We start from the raw sequence: 19,156 nt of genomic DNA on the forward strand, positions 1-19,156 counted from the left end.
GAGTCAATCATCAAAGAGAGCTATTTCTTCCAAACTGTATCATTCCAGCATGTTGCTTAGTATCTAAAGTGGTGATGTTGCCTGAAGCAGAGACTGACAATCATTGGCTACGATTGGTTTGAAATCCAAATTCAATTAAAAATGCACTTGGTAAATCTAATTCACCAGATTAATTGAATTACTTCTAAAATCTGTACAGTTAAGAAGATGAATCATAATTAAGATTTCATCTAAGACTGCAGAAGTTCAGCAGTGTTTTCCCTCCAATTCCAGACTGCTTATCTGGGAAATTAAGTAGCTATTATATCATACAGGACAGAAAAAATCCACTGTCCCATATTTGCACTCTTAACAGCTGCCAAAGAGTTTGAAAGCTAAAATAAAATTGAAATGGCAATAAATTGTTAGACCATTTCCATAGTTGCATATGCATAATACAATATATTAACTACTACAGACCTGACAAAAATCACTTGACACAGGATGACAAGTCTAAGCCAAATGGAGCTTTTGAAAATTCCACTCACCATCAGCACAAACTCTTCCCTAAGACATTGTTGCAATTTAACCCAGGGAAGGAGCTCAGGCTAAAATTATGCTGAAGCCCATCAAAAAAATTTTATTCCATGAAAAGTACAAAGGAAAAGTCAATAGTGGACATAGGGAACAGATCAAAAAGCAATTCTTGGAGAACACTGTGAAAGTGTTCAAGTCTGATGGATCTTGTAACCAGGGCAAGATATTTGTAAAACCATCTGTAACGCATCGGAACATTTCTTTTTAAAACCATGCTGCTAATTTGCCTGCTAATAGAGTACAGGCCTCACACTGGAAGGGCTGTTTTTCCTTCATCAAACAGAGATTCAGAGCATTTCTGAAAAGTTAGCACAACTTTTCCCAACAGCTCTCCAACGAACAAAAAATCCCAGGGAAACTTTGACTTGTGGAACAGACCCAGGACCCTGAGCTGCCTGGATATGCCACCCAGCTGCCTGCACTGGACAGCCACATCCCAGCCCTGTACGCCTGGTACTCACTCACTGCCTGTCTCAAGCGTGCAGCAAAAATGGGAACATGTTCAGCACCTAGTCCAAACGGTTGGCTCTGCCTGCTTGCTGGGTCAACCTGTGTCCCATCCAGAGAGGAAGGAGCATGAGCCAGATGGCATTCTCATCACCATCATCATCAGCTAGCACTGTTTTTCCTATGGCTCATGGTCACGGTTGCTCTGGATACTGGCTCAATGGAACCACCAGCCATACGTCCTTCCAGCAGCAGCCCCAGCTGCCCTTGGGGGACAAGGCCACACGCAGCCCCATGTTCATCCCTTCACACATGCACACAACCAACCTGTTGGACTCGCTGGGAAAACAAGCTAAAATAACCTCCTACCCCCATCAAAACCTACCAGTAATTCAGCCATAGAAAACTGTCTAGCAACTCAAGTCACAGGCAGTATTTGAAACTAAGCTGCACTCTCCAAGCAGCGGTGACTTTGGGTGGAAGTGTCAGGGTTCAGTGCCTGAAACTCAGACCATCTCCTCGTATGACTCAGAAACGAGAGAGTGCAAACCTCCTCTCCAAACACTCTGCCCAGAAGAAACCGAGAAGAGAGCATATGGGCTGAGAACAGAAAGCCATTAGTCATGCTGAGTTATTTAAGCATTGGGAAACTTCACGATTTGAAGGATTTACATATTCCCTTGGTTTCATTCACAATATCCATGCACCCAAACATTTTTAATATGCCAGTCTTTTTGCATCCTACTGAATAGTAATTCTGTGAAAGATTAATGAAACAACTTCTGGGAATTACATGTGCAGAGGAAGAAACTACTATGTCTGTTATAATACCAAATGGGAAAATTTGTGAGCTGAGAATTCCCCTCAGATTCTCAGAAAAAATCCCTGAATGCAAAATTGTCTCATGACTTCAACAGTCATTAAAAACTGGCACGATAATAAATTCAGTACGCTGAGCAGTATTTCAAGAACCTGAGTGCTTGGACTTTTAGGGACCTCAAACAAAAAAATCAAGATTATTTTTAAAAATACTGTTTATTCATAAAATTAGGAGGAGTGTATTTGAGTGGTCTTGTGCCTTTGATCTGTACCACTTGGATAATGACAAGCAATGTAGAACTCCAATGGGAGATCTGATATTAATGCAAATGAACAGTTAGTTAACCAAACATTTTCTTTCTCAAGAACATTATTAGCCTTTCTAATGTTATATGTAAGTGGCCTATAGTACCTGTTCAGCACAACATATCTTTATTGTACAAGCAAAATCTGTTTGCCTAAAAAGCAGCATATATGATTGGCTATAAAGGTCTTAAGTTCTTAATTAAATAGCTTCAGATCTTTTGGTTGTAATGCCAATTACTTTAGAAGTCAAATAGGGTACAAATAGCAGGTGCACAATTATTTGAAACAAAAAAATATTAGATACTAGCAATCCATTTCAAAGTATCATCTGAAAATCTGATATTGCTTTTTATTTATTTATGCTTTGATGAACTGCTAACTGACTTCATCTCTGAGGTCACATAAGGTCATAAGAAAATAAACTGAGTAAAGTGCTTCAGCCAGATCAGCTTACACAAAAAAAGTTGATGGTGTTCTCCCTTGGAGTAACCAAATCTTCCTGCCGCTTATGAGTACATAAAAAATTGCGCACTTAAAGTAATTAAAGTGAATGCATGGGGAAAAGCCCACCTAGAAAACAGATTTTGAAAGAACTAGCTGGAGCACTATTGTCTCAGCATTTCCACATGCAAAGAGCGGGGGAAAAAAATTAAAGAAAATAGAGTGGATATAAACAGTACTGTATATCGTGTTAATACAGCCCTTGTATGGAAGTTATACCCTTCAGTGACCTTCTAGTATTGTATCAGCTTGCTACATGCATGTCTTCATAGTCCAAACATGTGTGAAAGAGACCATTCGTCTACAGAAGGATGAATTTCTTTTTGTTGTCGCTGGAACCGGGACAGCAGACATGTATATTTGCCACATTGCAAATAAAATTACTTCAACATAAATCACATAAAGTACAAAAGCTTTGATAAATCCAGGGTAAAATTTACCATAAGGCTATATAATAAATGATGAGATCTTCCACACATGCTTTTGGTGCCCAGGCACGAGCCAAAAGCAGTGCAAAAAAAGCTTTCATATGAAAAATTAATATAAATAAGATGTGTTCATGATGATTACTTAAAAGAAAGGTAAAAAGAAAGAAAAGATGGTTTAGAAAAAGGGGCATCCTGCCAAACATATTAGAGATATAAAACATGGAATTGGAAAAAGGGGGTAAAAGAAAGATGGACTGTGATAAAATACAAAAGAACAAATACAAACAGATGGACAAAGACACAGGTCCACTGAGGAATCTGGTACGAGGTTTGCTACTAGATTTATAGGTCACTCTCTCAGACGTTTGGTGGAAAACCGTCCAGCCTGCAAATGAATATAAAGGGAAGAAAACAAAGACACTTATAAAGTACAAGTAGCTGTGATCAGATGTCCTATACCATCAGTCAAATCAGCTTTGTTAGTTAAACATCCACATCTCCATTTTAACTTTGCCAAAGAGGAGTATGTTAATTGACCATACACAAAGGATGCAGTAACAGCAGAAGAGAACAGATACATATTTTGTAGATTAGTTTGGCAGGATGTACAATGAGAGGAAGGTATTTTGATCATCATTATAACTTCCAATATGCATGGCAACAAGATCAGTCAAAGCCTACGGAGGTGTGCAATACACAGAAGTATCACAGCCAGTCTACAGTCATTTAGCTGGGACTCCAAAATCATGCATGAAGTTAACGCCTTAGATAAAGGAAACAGAACTTAGTTCTCTGGTTTTGGGTTGGTTTGGGGTTTTTTTTCCCTTTTTTTTTTTCCCCCTTTTGTCTTTTTTTTTTTTTTCTTTTCCCCTCACACCCAAGATGGTTTGGTAGTTTATAATGAGGAACTCTGGGTCTACCAGTATCAAGGGGCTAAAAAAAGCCCCAAACAAACCAATGGAAACAATCTGCTATCCTTCCCTATCTTTTTTGCTTTCCTTTCCCTTTTTCTCAGAAATCTGTAAGGCAGACTCCAGAAAAGGTGTCAGTATAAAGCCACTGCCGGCAAAAATAAAAGGTATTTCCTTCCTAAAAACTAGCATGCCTTCGTGAGTGTTGACTTTTAATACTTGATAAGATACTTCACTTTTCTTCTTCTGACAATCAACAATCTTTTTAAAGACAAGCCAGTAATTTGGATTGTCAAGGGTTCACGTTCCTATATCACTAGAATTGAAATCCACTCCTAAAAAGTTCAAGCACAAGGGAAGTGAACTAATTGTAGCATGTGCTGGAAGACAGGCTGAACAGCTGGTATGAAAAAAATCACCTTGGCCAGAGCTTGCGTTCGTGTCACCTCCTTCAGGGCCTAAGCCGGAGCAGATGTCAGAAGACAAAGAGGCTTTGACAGAGCACGGCTGCTGTGTCTGCACAGCCTTCCCAAAGGCAACTGAGGCAGGGGAAGTTACTGCTGCAGCTTCAGGGGATCCAGGCTGATTTTCAGTTGTTTCTTTGTGGGGTGAGTCTTTAGAGTCTGAAAGGTTACCTGAAAGAGCAAGCAAACAAAATACATGTAATGGCAAACGCTAGGAAACCACTAAATAAAAATCTGTGCCTAAAAACAATCGTTACTTTGCCACCAAGACAAACAGTCGTTCGCAATTCTGTACGAAACACAGATAGCCTGCATCAGAAAATAATCTAGACATACTATCACTGACCCAGTTTCTCCAAGAAGCTAATGGAGCAGCTTTGATTTTTACGGTTTCTTTTCAGTGTTTTTCAGAAAGGCTGGAGTCAGGACCTCACTAGGAGCTCTGCTGAAAGATAGTGAGGGCAGAAGTGCCTAAGTAGGAGGAGGAACTCACAGCACGACTGAGCAGAACATGAAGGTTTGCTCTCAAACATGAAAGGCGAAAGCAAGTGAATGGAGATAAATAAAAAGTTGCTGCAAAGACATGAGGAACTTTCTATTTATTGCTATCTGTATATAGACAGGTACACGCCTATATATAAATATCTGTATCTATATATCTGTCTACATGGTTATCTCGGGTAAAGAGGCTTTACCACCAGAATACTTTTGTAATCATTTGTTACAGGGATTTATCAGCAAAAGCATCTAAAACTGGAAATGACAGTTATATCACTAACCATATCAGAAACTGCCTGCCCTTGATCCCTGAGAAAGGACCTAGGAAGGCCAAAAACTGAGGAATCTACATAGTCAAGGATGAGAAGACTCAGGCATGAATACAGATTCTCAAAGATAACGTGAACTTTACACAGTGTATCAAAAACCTGGAAATTGACACAGAAGAAACGCCATGAAGGAAAGCATGCATCAAAGCAGCAGTCTGATCGAGCAGATTTCTGTTCTCTAACCGAAGATAACAAGGTGGGAGAGAAAAAAAAAAAAAAGAGAATTGGGACATTTTACACAGAGATAAGCTTCTTTGGACTAGGGCATCACACTGATATGAGCCAAGATCTATGAGTGGAGACAGATGTGGATTTTGTGAATAGACAGAGGGACAAATGGCTAGAGAGAACCCAAGAACAAACTGGAAAATGAACAGACCAAGGAGAACAGACATTCAGAGTATCTCACCACAAGGAAAGGAAGTAAAACCTACGCACATCAGCCATGCAGCAGCTAAAGAGGTGTAAAGCACTGAACACTGCTTTAGCTCCTGAAGGCAAGAGTACTGAGATTCAAGAACATCTTGCTTCTGAATATCTTTGCTTTTCCCATCTCAGTTGAAATCCTTAATTAAAAGCAAAACCCTCCAAAACAGTCTGTTTATAATTAAGATTGATACAATTAAATTTGAAGTGGATGTATGATGCAGCGACTTTGAAAACAAAAGCTACCAGGTTTGAAATTCAGGGTTAATGGTGGAAGTGCTGCTGCTCCTCTAAATAACAGCAGAAACTATGTTGAAGAAAAATTATTCACACTCTATTCTACGTTTTGCTGAAGAAATAGGTACTGGGGTATATCAACATTTCCCACTTGAATTACATCTTTATACTTTCCAAAGAGATAATGACTCAAGACTGCACTACTGTTCAAAAAATCTCAAACTACATCAGATGGTCAAAGAATCCATCACAGTTTTACAACTGTTTTTTACCTCCCATCCTTTGGGGGAGCAAGTACAATCCAATCTTATTTATATGGCATCTTGTAGGAAAAAATAAACAACAAAAATGAGATATAGCACACAATCAATAGAGGATAACAGCACCTAAGAAGTGAATAAAAACATCAATAAATTGCATTTGGAGAAAGGATGAGAAAATGTAAGCAGGCTGTATTCCAGATTAAAGTGGAATATTGCTTCTCTGCCAAGCACTGTAACCGATGCAGTGAAGGTTACGTATGGTTCAGCACTGGGCAGCTGTAACAAGCCTGTCCCAAAGGAAGCCCACTTCACAAACAGTTCACAGTACACAAATTTGAGTGACAGTATCAAAACCAATAAAAATTCAGTGCCTCTCCTGTGGTCCATGCAATTAGACAGCAGAACCACAACTGACACAAACAACAGGCGTATGGAAAGCAACCTAGTGTACCTACTTGTGTTTGATGTTCCACTCCTGAGCTGCTGGACCAGCGGGTTTAATAGTTTTCCACCTTTCAATTTATTTTTGCTGGTTCTTCGGCGACGGCCACTTGGTGGGGCTGAGTGAAGGAACCCCAGGTTGGGAGGAAGGGGTTTCCCTAACCGAATATACAGTGCCTCTATCTCATTCTTCTGCTGAGTCTGAAGTTCAGCAATTTCTTTCATATGCCTAAACACAAAAAATAAAGTAGTGCATTTGATAAAGCACCACATCTTGACAGCATAATTAGTTATAAAAAAAGAAACAAAACAGTCTTTGGTTATAAAACAATCAACTGCTCATCCAAAAGTATGTGAAGTTATAATCAACTACCTGTGGTGACTGACTTCTCAAATACTCATTTCTAACACAACCCTAGACAGCTAAAAAGATTTTCAACACTGTCAGTAAAACCAACTGATTTTGACATGAAATCTGACAGGAACTCCAAACTATTCCAGAATTCTCTCTTCAAACCAATGCCTCCAAAGCAGTTAACTCTCAAGGCATGTACATCAGTTTGAAGGGTTTCAACATAAAAGAAGACAAGTGCATCCCATAAAAATGCCATTAGCACACGAATCATCATCTTATTTATAATGCAGATTTCATGATGCTATAAAGCCAGTTCAAAGGTTTTGCATTATTGTAGTTCTTAAAAAGACACATCAACTGCATTCAGTAAAACCACTATACCTTAAGATAAAGTTTAACATTTTGGTTAAACTAACATCTAATGCTAGTTTTTACCCATCACCCTGCCAGAAAAGAAAGAAAATGTTCAAATTTAAAGAAGCTAGCTCTCAGGACTGGCAGCATGACAGAACCCTGCCAGGCTGACCCAGCCTCCTGCCAAGACTGGACCAATGGCTTGATTGGAGGCAAAGCAAGGGTCTTACCTGCCTAATAGATACTAGGTCATCTACTGTAGAAGCAAGTCTGGGAATAGTGATGGGCCTGTAGACCTGCTAGTCTAAATCACCCTTGCAGAGAAGGGCATGAACAGAACACTACAACAGCTGTCTACACAGGCATCCAGATTGCTTTGATGCTGCCTTAAATAGCATCCACATGGGACCCTACTACCACATACGCTGCAAGTGCTATTGTTTGCTACCATATCAACATAGTCTTTCAGAGGAAACTGGACATTGCAACAGAAATGTTTTGGGGTTTAAAAAAAGTTATTATTAAATTATTCTTCTAAATGGAATTGATGAAGCCATGCATAAAAGGATGCAGTATGACATTTAGGGGAAGGTCTTAGCAATACCTACTTTGCTCAGAACCAATTTACTCATTACAACTGTGAAAACCACATATAGAACCATCATAAAATGGTCTGGGCTGGAAGGGACCTTTAAAGCTCATCTAGTCCAACCCACCTGTAGTGAGCAGGGACATCTTAGCTACACCAGGTTGGCTCAGAGCCCCATCCAACCTGACCTGGAATGTCTCCAGGGATGGGGCTTCTACCACCTCTCTGGGCAGCCTGTGCCAGTGCTTCACCACCCTCATTGTAAAAAATGTCTTCTTTATATCCAGTCTAAATCTGCCCTTTTTTAGTTTAAAACCATTACCCCTTGTCCTATCACAACAGGCCCTGCTAAAAAGATTGCCCCCATCTTTCTTACAGGCCCCCTTTAAGTACTGAAAGGCCACAATAAGGTCTCCCATATTTGCTCCTCATATGCAGAGATGCTGCCTAGGTACCTTAACACAAGCTTCCCTAGCATTGTTTGAAAACCCGACGTACTTTTCTCTCAGGTTCTGCAATTCTTTCTTCATATCTGCATCTTCAAATTCCGAGTCGTTGTCGCTGCTCATGTATGACGATTGCGAGTGAAAAGACGTTATGTTGATGGTAGGAATTTTTGTTCCTTGCCCGTTAGGAGAATCAAGGCCTGCTGAGCTAGCTTTGCCAGATCTTTGCAGAAAAGCAGCTGCTTTTTTAATTAAGTCAGTGGCTGCACTACTGCTTGGGGTGGACAGCTGGGCAGCAGCAGCCAGCTGACTATGGAAAGGCTCATCAGCAGAATCACTTGAACCCTGGTCACAGAGGACATCAACAGAAGAAGCTGTCTGCACCCGTTGGACAGCTGTCTTCAGATCAGGGCTGGAAGGTAGCTCATCCAAATAGACGTCTGGGGGTGCTGAGAACCTTAAGCAGTGCAGCGCTGTTAAAGTTAATTCATCTTGTGTGCTGATAACTGAAAACCTGCCAATAGTTTTGGCTGGTGTACCACTATCATGAGTTTCAGCCTGTTTTCCATAGGAACCAGAGTCTAGAGAGTCATCCCTTTGAAGGTTATTTATCACCTCATCTGCTGTAGATATCTGCGTTACGTTATTGGTGTGTCCAGATGAAGTTTCCATCTGCTTAGTTATGCTTGATGATGTAGGTGCAACCTGAAGAAAATAATGGACATTAATTTTGAAAGTAACTGTAACAATAAAGCATAAAACTGGTCCTAGATTCTAGTTACCTGAAGGAGGCCTTTTGTAGTAGCAACAGGAGTCGAAGCAATGCTTGCAGCTGAACCTGTTTTACAAGTTGGAAAAAAAAAAATATATATTCATGTCTGGAATACTTTAGTATAATAAAAGCCAATGTGTTTATTGTGATAAACTGATGTGTGATAAAGTGTAGCATTGAAGAATAATTTCAATATCTAATCTCTGTAATTCAGGATCTATAATACAGGAGGCAATATTGATGACAATATATAATATCTGCAGGTAGGCACTCTCTTCAATCTATTGATTTGAGAAATTCAAATAATAATAGGAGAGTAGAATTCCATTAGCCAGTTGAAAATTTTTAAGGAAAAAACCCAAAGAAAAAAAAACTGCAAGGTACATTGGGCCTGCATTACTAAGGGTGTTCTTGATGTCTCAAGGAAGTAATTGCACTCAGCTATTCATGCATGCAAAATGCTGCAGCTGACCCAGATGAACTAGTATTTCATGGAATCACAGAATGGTTTGAGTTGGAAGGGACCTTAAAGATCATCTAGTTCCAATCCCCTGCCATGGCAGGGACACCTTCCACTAGACCAGGTTGCTCTCAGCCCCATCCAGCCTGGCCTTGAACACTGCCAGGGAGGGGGCAGCCACAGCTGCTCTGGGCAGTCTGTGCCAGTGTCTCACCACCTGCACACTGAAGAATTTCTTCCTCATATCCAATCTAAATCTCCCCTCTTTCAGTTTGAAACCATTACCCCTCATCCTATCACTGCACTCCCTGATAAAGAGACCCTCCCCACCTTTCCTGCAGGCCCCCTTTAAGCACTGGAAGGGCACTAGAAGGTCTCCCCAGAGACTTCTCCAGGGTGAACCACCCCAACTCTCTCAGCCTGTCCTCACAGGGGAGGTGCTCCAGCCCCCTCAGCATCTTTGTGACCTCCTCTGGACCCGCTCAAGCAGGTCCAGGTCTTTCTCACACCAGGGGCATACCTCACACCTTCCATGTGATAGATAATGACACCAACATTTAAAAGTGCCTGAAATTAAGTTAAATGCACATTGCAGAAAATGGAAATTATAAACTCAAAAGATGGCCACTTGGACCACAGAAGTGTTGCAGAAATCACCAGATTTATGATCTTAGGATACTGCTTGGAAATCCCCTTACTTTTCCCATCTTGATTTAAATATCAAGAATTCTAATTAGTGAACATTAATAGGAGAGACTAATGATTATATTGGGAAAATAAGTCTCAAATGGAATAAATGATCAAATATAAAATAAAATCTGTATTGCCAATGCTGCTAGCATACTCCTGTAAAATTCCAGACCTAAGGTATTCATTAACTAATCATTTGTTAGTGGTTAGAAACAAGGACAGTATGTTGCAGTCCAAGATATCTGCAAGACAGGATTTATTATGGTACCCATTGTGTATAACCTCTGAATCATGATCAAAGTAGGTACGAGCCAAGAGCCTATGAGCCAAGGACATGTTCCTTGACCAAACATGGTCAATTCGAGGAGTGGTTGAGACCTCCGACTCACGGACCGCTTAACCAAATTACACCACCTACTCAAAAGAGAACAATAGAAGACTGTGACAGAGGCTGTGTGCTAATTTGCATCAGAAGTGAGAAAAGAACCACCAATCATCAAGAAGATGAAAACGAATATGCATTGTATAGACTGAATACGTATGAATTTAATATATAAATATTTGTTGATTGCAATGTGCAGGCGGACATCTTTGGGAAGGATCCCACGTCCCCAGTGTGCACGGTGCGCGTCGTTAATAAAGGATGTCTCTATCTAACCTGTGTAGATAAGTTTTTCTTACCACTGCAGAGCTGCAACAGAAGCATGCAAGAAGCAAAATACTAGTGGCAGTAATCAACACGTGATTATTTCACAACCTGGACATCGGTTTTGAAGTTAAACCAATAAATGCAAGCTTTTCAGAAAGCTGCTTTCTTATAGCACATTGCACAGAGTGAACATAAGCCAAAAATCTGTCACTTCATAGTTCTGAAATAGTGAAATACATCACTGCTTGATGTATGTAAGATACATTCATTTTACAGCACAGTGCTGCATTCCACTTGCATACTCAATTCTTTGTCTGTAGCGAGACAGAAGAACGCAGGCTACCCAAAGTTTTCCCCTCTCACACTGACCCAAAAGCAGTGGATGATCTACATCCACCAGGACAAGAATGAGCTATGCACAAACCTGGTAGCCAGCTTTGCCATGACAGTCTCAAAAAAAAAAAAAATTTTAAGTTCTCCCCAACCCCACCCACGACAGCAGGAGCAGTGTTTTGGGTTTCTCAGACTTTAAAAGTTCCCATGACTTGCAAGACAAGTAAGTGGAGCATGATAAATACATAGTTTCTTAATATGACTCCTACTATGTTATTATAGAAACTACCGTTGTATCTACAAGTACCTAAAGAAAAGTATTCTTTACTAGTTCTCCATGGGACTTCCTTGAAAATCCTCCAGGCTTCCTCCCAGAGGGGCTACCCACAGTAGTGTTATTTTTGTCAACACTTTATGAAACCCAGGAAATCCCAGGGACTTTCCATTTGGACTTTTTAAGGGCACTGGAAATTTATTATTGGGAATGTAGCCTTCCATGTGGATACCCTATACCTACACCACAGACATGTATTACATATTTATGGTCTAAAATAAATCTGCCTATGAGGCAGTTTCCTTCTAGGAAGCTTGACAGAAGTAAGATGTTTAACATTAGTTAACTAGGATCAGAAATGTCTTGTGCTGGCATGCTCTGCAGTTAAACCAGAAAGGGTGAGCAGCCAGGGGACACTGGAGAAGAGGGCCATGCACTAGTACAAATGCATCACTGCTGTTCATCACTGAAAGGAGCATTACCTTTTCTGCTTCCTGACCCACCTCTTGCTTCTGAGGAATGAGCCCTGATGCTGGTGACCTCCGACTTTTCAAACTTTCGTTAAAAAGAAAAAAGGAAAAGAATTTCAGTCTCACGCACAAAGCGGAAAGGCAATGCATTCTCCTCTCTGTCTCCCTCTCTGACCCCACAATATTATGGAACATTAAACTATTTTATACTATCTGTGGAGGTAGCCTACTAGCTTTTCCTTCAACTCCTCCATTTTTTTTTTCTCCCTTGGAAGAAAAAAGCAGTGGCAGTGTCACAGAGGGAAGTGCAGCCTAAGTTACTAAACACAGGCACTCAATTATATATATCAGTTTGGGGTTTTGTTCTGGTTTGCTTTTCCAGCCAGACTGTACATTCTTCATCTGTATGTCTGTCTGCAGAAATTCGATGTCTCTCTTGTCTTATTAGCACAGATTATAATAGGACAAACTCAAATTACTGGAGAGACATAACGCCTTTCATAGAGACAGAATTTTATCTGCTGTAGAAAGTAATTTATCATTATAAACAATATGTTCCAAAGAGTTACGCAACTGCAGCTGTCTTTCCTGTAACATACAGCATCTTTCAAGCATTTGATACAGTTCATCCAGCTGACACTACACAGAACAGCCTCATCCTTGCTAGTGGTGATGCAATTACCTCCAGAAATGTTACTTTTCAAGTAACATATACACTGATCTTCTAGCAGAAAGTGCTGCAAATCTGTTGAATTTCATAAACTCAGGATTTTATCTGAAAGAACACCACACAGGTGCACAATCGAGACATTGAGTAAGTAAATAATGACCTAGACCCCCTGCTCCAGCTTTCCTTAGATGCTTCCCAGTAACATCTTGCTCTGCCAACTTCAAGGGAAGACAAAAGAAATCATTACTGAAAGCAGAGCAAGCTTCTACCTATGGAGTGTCTTCCTTCAGTTGCAGCACTTGAACAAAGCAAAGGCTCCTGAAGTGTTCATTTTATTCAGATTGACTTGGAACACAGGCATTATAATCACTGTCATTAATTTATATTAAAAAAAAATCCTACTGCCTGATTGTCTTCATCAGAACTTGAATGACTACAACCCTCATGTGTTTTACATTCTTAAACTACAAAAAAATTTATCACATTTCTGCCTGCTTTAGAAACAGGACACGAGGAAAATGAATTATTATACCACTTTTAAACACAAAGGAAAAGCTTGGAAGTTTTGTTTTCACTAATAAGCATTTATGTAAAATGAGTCAGAATGCATCTGACAGTAAAAATTTAAGAGAACTTTCACATTGGAAAGCAGTCAATGGACAAAAGGTAATATACCCAGCAGCAGAAACATAAAATGTTTAGAGAAGCAAGAAATCTATACATGTCCTACCACAGGCTCGTTGTTTCTGAGCTTTGCTTTGGTGCTGTCCCTAACAGTTGAATTTGGGGGTATAAAGGGCAGAGTCACTGTTGGACTAACCAGTACCGGGTAGGGCGAGATCTCAGGTGGTATGAGTGGCACCGACTGGGCCTCAACAGTAGCTTTCACCTCTTGGCCAGTCTCCAGTTCTCTCAAATCCAATGCCAATGTGGGAACTTGATCTTCAGGAAAAGGTGGCAAGTTAAATTCACTGTCGCCCTGTTCTAATGGGACAGAGGTGTCTGGAGTCCCTGCTGATGCAGAAGTAGGAACGTATTCCTGGTACAGTAAATTACGCAATTTCTCATCAAGGCTTTTTATTGTGTTGTCAACAAAGTCCACCCTGGGTGGTCCCTCTCCATCGGACTCGGCAGTGCTTTGCTGCTGCTGTTGCAGCAGGCTGATCCCCACGCCAGTGCAGGCCACGGGCTGCGCCTGGGACAGCATCGTGTGCTGCTGGGATGTGGCCACGGGCACCTGAGTGGGGCTCTGGAGTTGGGACCCGGCCAGGCTGAGCGGATCGGATGCAGCGGCTGCAGGGAATGCTTGGCTCAGGAGGGAGTGCTGCACTGCACCAGGCTGGCCAGCCTCTGGCAGGTGAGGGACCTGCACCACAGGCTGCCGCTCCAAAACGACGGCCTCTGGGAGCACGGGGAGTCGGCAGAGCTCTGCTACCTTCGCAGGAGCTGCCGGGACCGACTTGTGCGGCCCAACACTGCAACATGCTATCTCCACGTCAGGGATGCATGTGCCCTCGTCGGCCTGTGGCTGCAGGTGCTGAGGAGCAGGGGTAGCGTCAGGAGGCTCCTCTGGCAAGGCGGCACAGGGGGCAGGAGTGCCCCGCTGAGCGGGCATCGCTGCCTTCAGCGGAGAATACTCCAGCTGACTGCTGATCACAGCTGCCTGCTCCAGGATATTTGGAGCAGATCCCAGTATTGCTGGAGCTGAAAACTCCTGGCTTGGTAAGCCAGCGGAAGATGCTGCAGCAGGAACTTGTGCCAAAGATGGAGAGGCGCCGATGGGGTTGTCACATACACCCACTTGTAAGGGAAGCTGCTGACCAGCTAAGACACCAGGTGCATCCGTCACTGCAGAACTTGCTGCTTGCTGATCATCCAACTGCTCCAGGTCTAGAACGAATACAAACACCAGGTCAACTTTTTAACGATCTGTGCAGAATGGAATTCATGGCAAAACCTCCTGGTTAGCTGCAGTGATAACCACACCTAGCCATAACCCGTTAGTGCTTCTCGTCAGAAAATAACTGTTCTACAAGTCAAATTAGAATCTAAAATTGCAGATTGTGCAAAAATATTTCACTGAAAAGATACTGCTTATTAAACCAGCAGTGACTAGAACTTCAGCTACCTTACAGCATAAGGCAGAGTTAAAATACTGAGACTTCCTGGAACTCAAATGAACATTCCTAATTTGGTTCAACACCAGCAACACGCCTAAAATGCATGACTTCACAAAATTCATCATTTTTTTCCTCTGACTAAATGAAGTGAAACAATCACAACCAAGTCAGACGAGAATAGAACAGATGACACAGCAGCTTCAGAGAAGAAAACATTTTCTATAAAGATTATAAATACCTGGGCCTTCAGACTGCTGGGTACTCTGAGGTACTGGTGGAGAAAATTCTGGTGCATCAGTAGTAGAGTTTTCCACAACAGGACATATAATAAACCACCTTTTTCCAGTATGCAAAACTAGAGATGAAAAGAAATCGTAAAGACAATAGTTTCCATTCATTCCAGATCATCTGACAAAACCTAGTCTTAATTTCCATGTTTAGAAAAAAAATCAGAAATTCTACAGTATTAGCCAAGAATAAATCAATGCCTCCTAATTTGATTCTCATCCCTTCTGGAAGGGAGACAGTGATGTCTCCCGATTCTGTCACATATTTTTAAGTTATTCGAAAACTTATTTTCAAGTGTTCATACCTTTATAGAAGGGTAATAGTTACATAAACGAAAATCTAGGTTAGCCCTGCAATCTTCTAGGTTGCTAACAGGAGGAACCACTCTTATATCCATATTTCTAGATGTATTTCCAACCACCCATAACTGGTGGATTTCTTCCCAAATCTATCAAACTTCTGCATAAATTCATCACTGCCTTAAAGCCTGAGATTAAGTTTGTATTTGAAGGCGCATTTACCATTTTGTTGATATATAGGCGTCTTCATTTGAGATTGCCGCTTCTCCTGTAAAAAAACAAAACCAAAAACAAAACCAGAAGAACTAGCTGTCTCTTATCAATGCAAGAGGAGCATCATTCTGAGGAGCACTCATTGTAAGCCTTAATGGAGTAAAAGCATTATTTTTCCAGCTAAGAAACACTTTTTTAACACAGGAGGTAAAACTAATTTACAGTGACTGGCTGTTAAGAAAAACTAATCAAATCCTTATTCAACATTTCTTACCTCGTTCATTTCCAGTCTATTGGTATCTTGCTGGGGACTTGTTCCTTGATCAGAACTTCGTTCTCCTTCTGTATCTTCACTGAGCATATCTTCTGCTTTATCAATAATATCTTTCATTTGTTCAATAAATGTCTCTTTTTCACTCTGCAATATGAATTCATTCTCTACCTATAAGGCCACATGAAAATAAAGAGGAAAACAGTAATGTTCTGATTAACGCCCCATTCCACAGCTACCAGAAAATTATATCAACAAGCACACAAAGGAATAAGTTGACTGAAGCAATTTGGTGCACTAAAAGACTGCAGGCAGCCACATCAAAGTCTTACCATGTAAGTAGCAATTTCTTCTGGTGCATCACCATCCAAATCAAACTTAAAAGTCACCATTTTGTGATTGTGTGTTTCAAGCTGGCATTCCACCATCTTATCCCCTGTGTTACAAACCTGCAAGCAAAGATTAACAACAGTTATTTCTGGCAAAGCCAAAGGAACCCTAAGTTACCCTCATGGAAGTTGTACTTGCATTTAATATGTTCAGTTTTGGTCTGCTGGACTTCTCCTGGCGTGAACGAGCACGCGTGGATTTCTTATGTTTCTTCGAAGACTTCCCTTCTTGTTTTCCACTTCCTAGTGCTCCTTCAAAGCTGTCACTCATCTCTTTACCCGAAGCAACATCTGGACTCATGTAGCTTTGCAAGAGAAAGGAAGAAAAATCCCCAAATAAAGCCATGGTCACACACGACAGAGCTATGCATAAGAAAGATACACAACAACAGAGACTGCAAATAAAAGTGCACATCTACACTCTTTTGGCCCAAACTAGTCAGCTACTGAAAGGTGCTCAAGTAAAGTGCAGGGAACTACTCCAAGTCAGGCATGTACTCTGGCTACCACATCTACCAGAAAAATGATCTATTAACAATTCTGCCAATACCACAGGGAAGTTCCATCCCTCTTACTACATCACTGTATCCCCCAATCCTTCACTTCAGGGATCCTTACAGTCCCTCTCTGAACTGCACAAGTTTCTGTTTTTCTAAGGCCCAGTTTTCTCAGCTCCTGCCTGTCTGCACTCACAGTAGAAGGTCTAAACAGGGTCAGTTTATGTTTGTCAGAGATGAAGAAAAGGAGTGAGAAGCCTGTACAGCATCCCATAAGAAACTGACTCTCCTCTCTCTGCAGTTCTCAAGGGCCAGAAAGAAGGCTTTATGCTACAATATCCCAGATGACCAGGTAGCAACAATATGTTCTTTTTAGCAGCCAAAACAGTAGCTGCTAACAACCTTATTGTAATACAATGTGTACAGAAAACATCAACATGCAAGCAATTTGCAGGAAATTTTCAGAGGTTCATAAAACCCTTGTCAGCAAGGAACCTCGTAAGGCCATCTGGCCTATTTATTACCCCAAGGTATGATCAGTCTTGTCTAAACCAGTCCTCACAGAGGCTTGTGTAAACTGATCTTAATAAAGCTCCCAGGAGATTTCATTACCTTCTCGGACAATTTATTCCTGTGTTCATTTAGCCATACAGGCATAAAAGAATTTAAGTCTAACCTCTGGATCCCTTTCTTAAATTTAAGGCTTTTACTTCTTGTTCTGCACCAGTTGCACAGAACAGCTTACTTCTACTCCCTTCGCAGCTACCTTGTACGCGTAACTCGTATGTTAGGGAAGTGAACACAATTTGCGCATAGGATATACTCTAGATCACACCTTTGCTGCAATTGCCAGACATTCGATTCATGTGCCATTACCCTCCACCCTACAGAAACACAACCCAGCTCCAGCACCAAGTTACCTATACACCTGGAAAAGAGAGACCTCCCTCCATGACTATGAGAGGTGTGCTGACACCTACTCTCTGTGCTGCTGCAGTCACGACAGTCAAACACAATTCCGGAACAGGCACATTAGACTGAAAATTTGATGTGCCACTCTACAACAGACTAGATAGACAAAATGAACCCATTTTGTCTAACTTATTTATAGCCAGAACTAATGTATAGTCATGAAAAATTAGATTTCACTTTCCATGCAATATTTAAAAGCAGCAAATTCCGGGGGAAAAAAGGTTCCACTTTAAGGTTGCGGGGTTGCATTATGTCAGGCTAACATTTTTGGTGGGGTAGAGAGAAAACAGCAAGAAAGAGGTGTCTTCAAAGTTCATAAACTTAACTCATCTTGTCTATCCAGGAAAACAGAAAAAGGTCACTAAAATTCTAACCCCAAAACTTTATAAGGATGAAATCGGTGCTGGCTCCTGCAATTTAGCTGCTTATGAACACACACTGATCATACCAACCTTGTCCATAGCCAAACACTGAAAAATCTGGCTTACTGCTGATGCTGAAGCAGGAGCTGTAGCCCGGGAGCAGCAGACGCCTGGGGATGGGAGTCCTGCCCCGCAAACAGCAGCCACAGCCCCCACTCAGCCCTTTGCCAGTGCAGCAGTGAGCCTTCCTCTCCAGGGCTCTTCCTCACTGCTTTCTCCAAACCTTGCTGCTTCCCCTTCTGCTTTTGAGTACAGAAACAGACAGATGAGGGCTGGCACAAATTGAATTTTTTTTTTTTTTCTGAAGAGTGCTGAGCTGGCTCGAGGTTATTTATCATTACTTCCATCATCAGCACTACTAGGCTTGAGTGTGACCTTGTGTACTGCAAACCACAGAACGGGCTTTGGTTGCACATTCTAACACTTGTAACGACACCTTTGAGTGGCTTGATACACAAATCTCACCAATACACCGTTCCCCGTAACACACCTGGGGAAAGATCATTACAGAAGGTGATACAGGCATACCCAGTTTATTTCAAAAAGGCAATGAACTATATACCAAATTATACTGCCATAGCATGTTTTTATACAGATCTAACCAGCATCAAAACCAGGGACTTAGTTATCTTAACAATACGAGAAGTTGATGCTGAAGTGAAAGCTGTTGTACATACATCAAGGCTAGGATGTGGCACCCAAACCAAAGAATTAAAAGAGCTGGAGGAGCCCAAACAGGCACACCACACACAGAACATTTGCAGCTTTCTCCCTAGACATGTACCCTCCTCCTGATCAGCTCCTGCTACTCTGCTCTCAGCCAAAGCAAGGGCCAGGCATTTGGACGAGCCTTGTAAAGAGAGAGGGGAAAAACAGCCTCCAGCAAGAAAACATTTCTTATGCCAAAGAGATTATAATGGTACCTTTCACAGCTCTGTGACAGAGTTTGAAGTTTGTCCTGTATTGCCTGCTCCTAA

At 41.3% G+C, this 19,156-nt stretch overlaps 1 protein-coding gene across 2 annotated transcripts in view; it reads right to left on the reverse strand.

Moving 5' to 3' along the window:
- Nucleotides 1-19,156, reverse strand: part of WNK2 (WNK lysine deficient protein kinase 2) — a 114,088-nt gene that overhangs the window by 20,150 nt on the left and 74,782 nt on the right. For both annotated transcript variants that reach the window (XM_086469665.1, XM_086469664.1), the window contains 13 exons: nt 19,103-19,152; nt 16,428-16,593; nt 16,232-16,348; nt 15,903-16,070; nt 15,638-15,683; nt 15,067-15,183; nt 13,529-14,598; nt 12,051-12,123; nt 9,173-9,228; nt 8,443-9,095; nt 6,661-6,875; nt 4,408-4,623; nt 3,364-3,462 (listed from right to left, as the gene is read on the reverse strand). In XM_086469665.1, coding sequence (XP_086325791.1) covers nt 3,364-3,462; nt 4,408-4,623; nt 6,661-6,875; nt 8,443-9,095; nt 9,173-9,228; nt 12,051-12,123; nt 13,529-14,598; nt 15,067-15,183; nt 15,638-15,683; nt 15,903-16,070; nt 16,232-16,348; nt 16,428-16,593; nt 19,103-19,152 — 3,046 coding nt within the window. The remainder of the gene's footprint in view (nt 1-3,363; nt 3,463-4,407; nt 4,624-6,660; nt 6,876-8,442; nt 9,096-9,172; nt 9,229-12,050; nt 12,124-13,528; nt 14,599-15,066; nt 15,184-15,637; nt 15,684-15,902; nt 16,071-16,231; nt 16,349-16,427; nt 16,594-19,102; nt 19,153-19,156) is intronic.

Source organism: Leptosomus discolor, chromosome 9, assembly GCF_034619465.1.
Source record: "Leptosomus discolor isolate bLepDis1 chromosome 9, bLepDis1.hap2, whole genome shotgun sequence".
Lineage (NCBI taxonomy): Eukaryota > Metazoa > Chordata > Aves > Leptosomiformes > Leptosomidae > Leptosomus > Leptosomus discolor.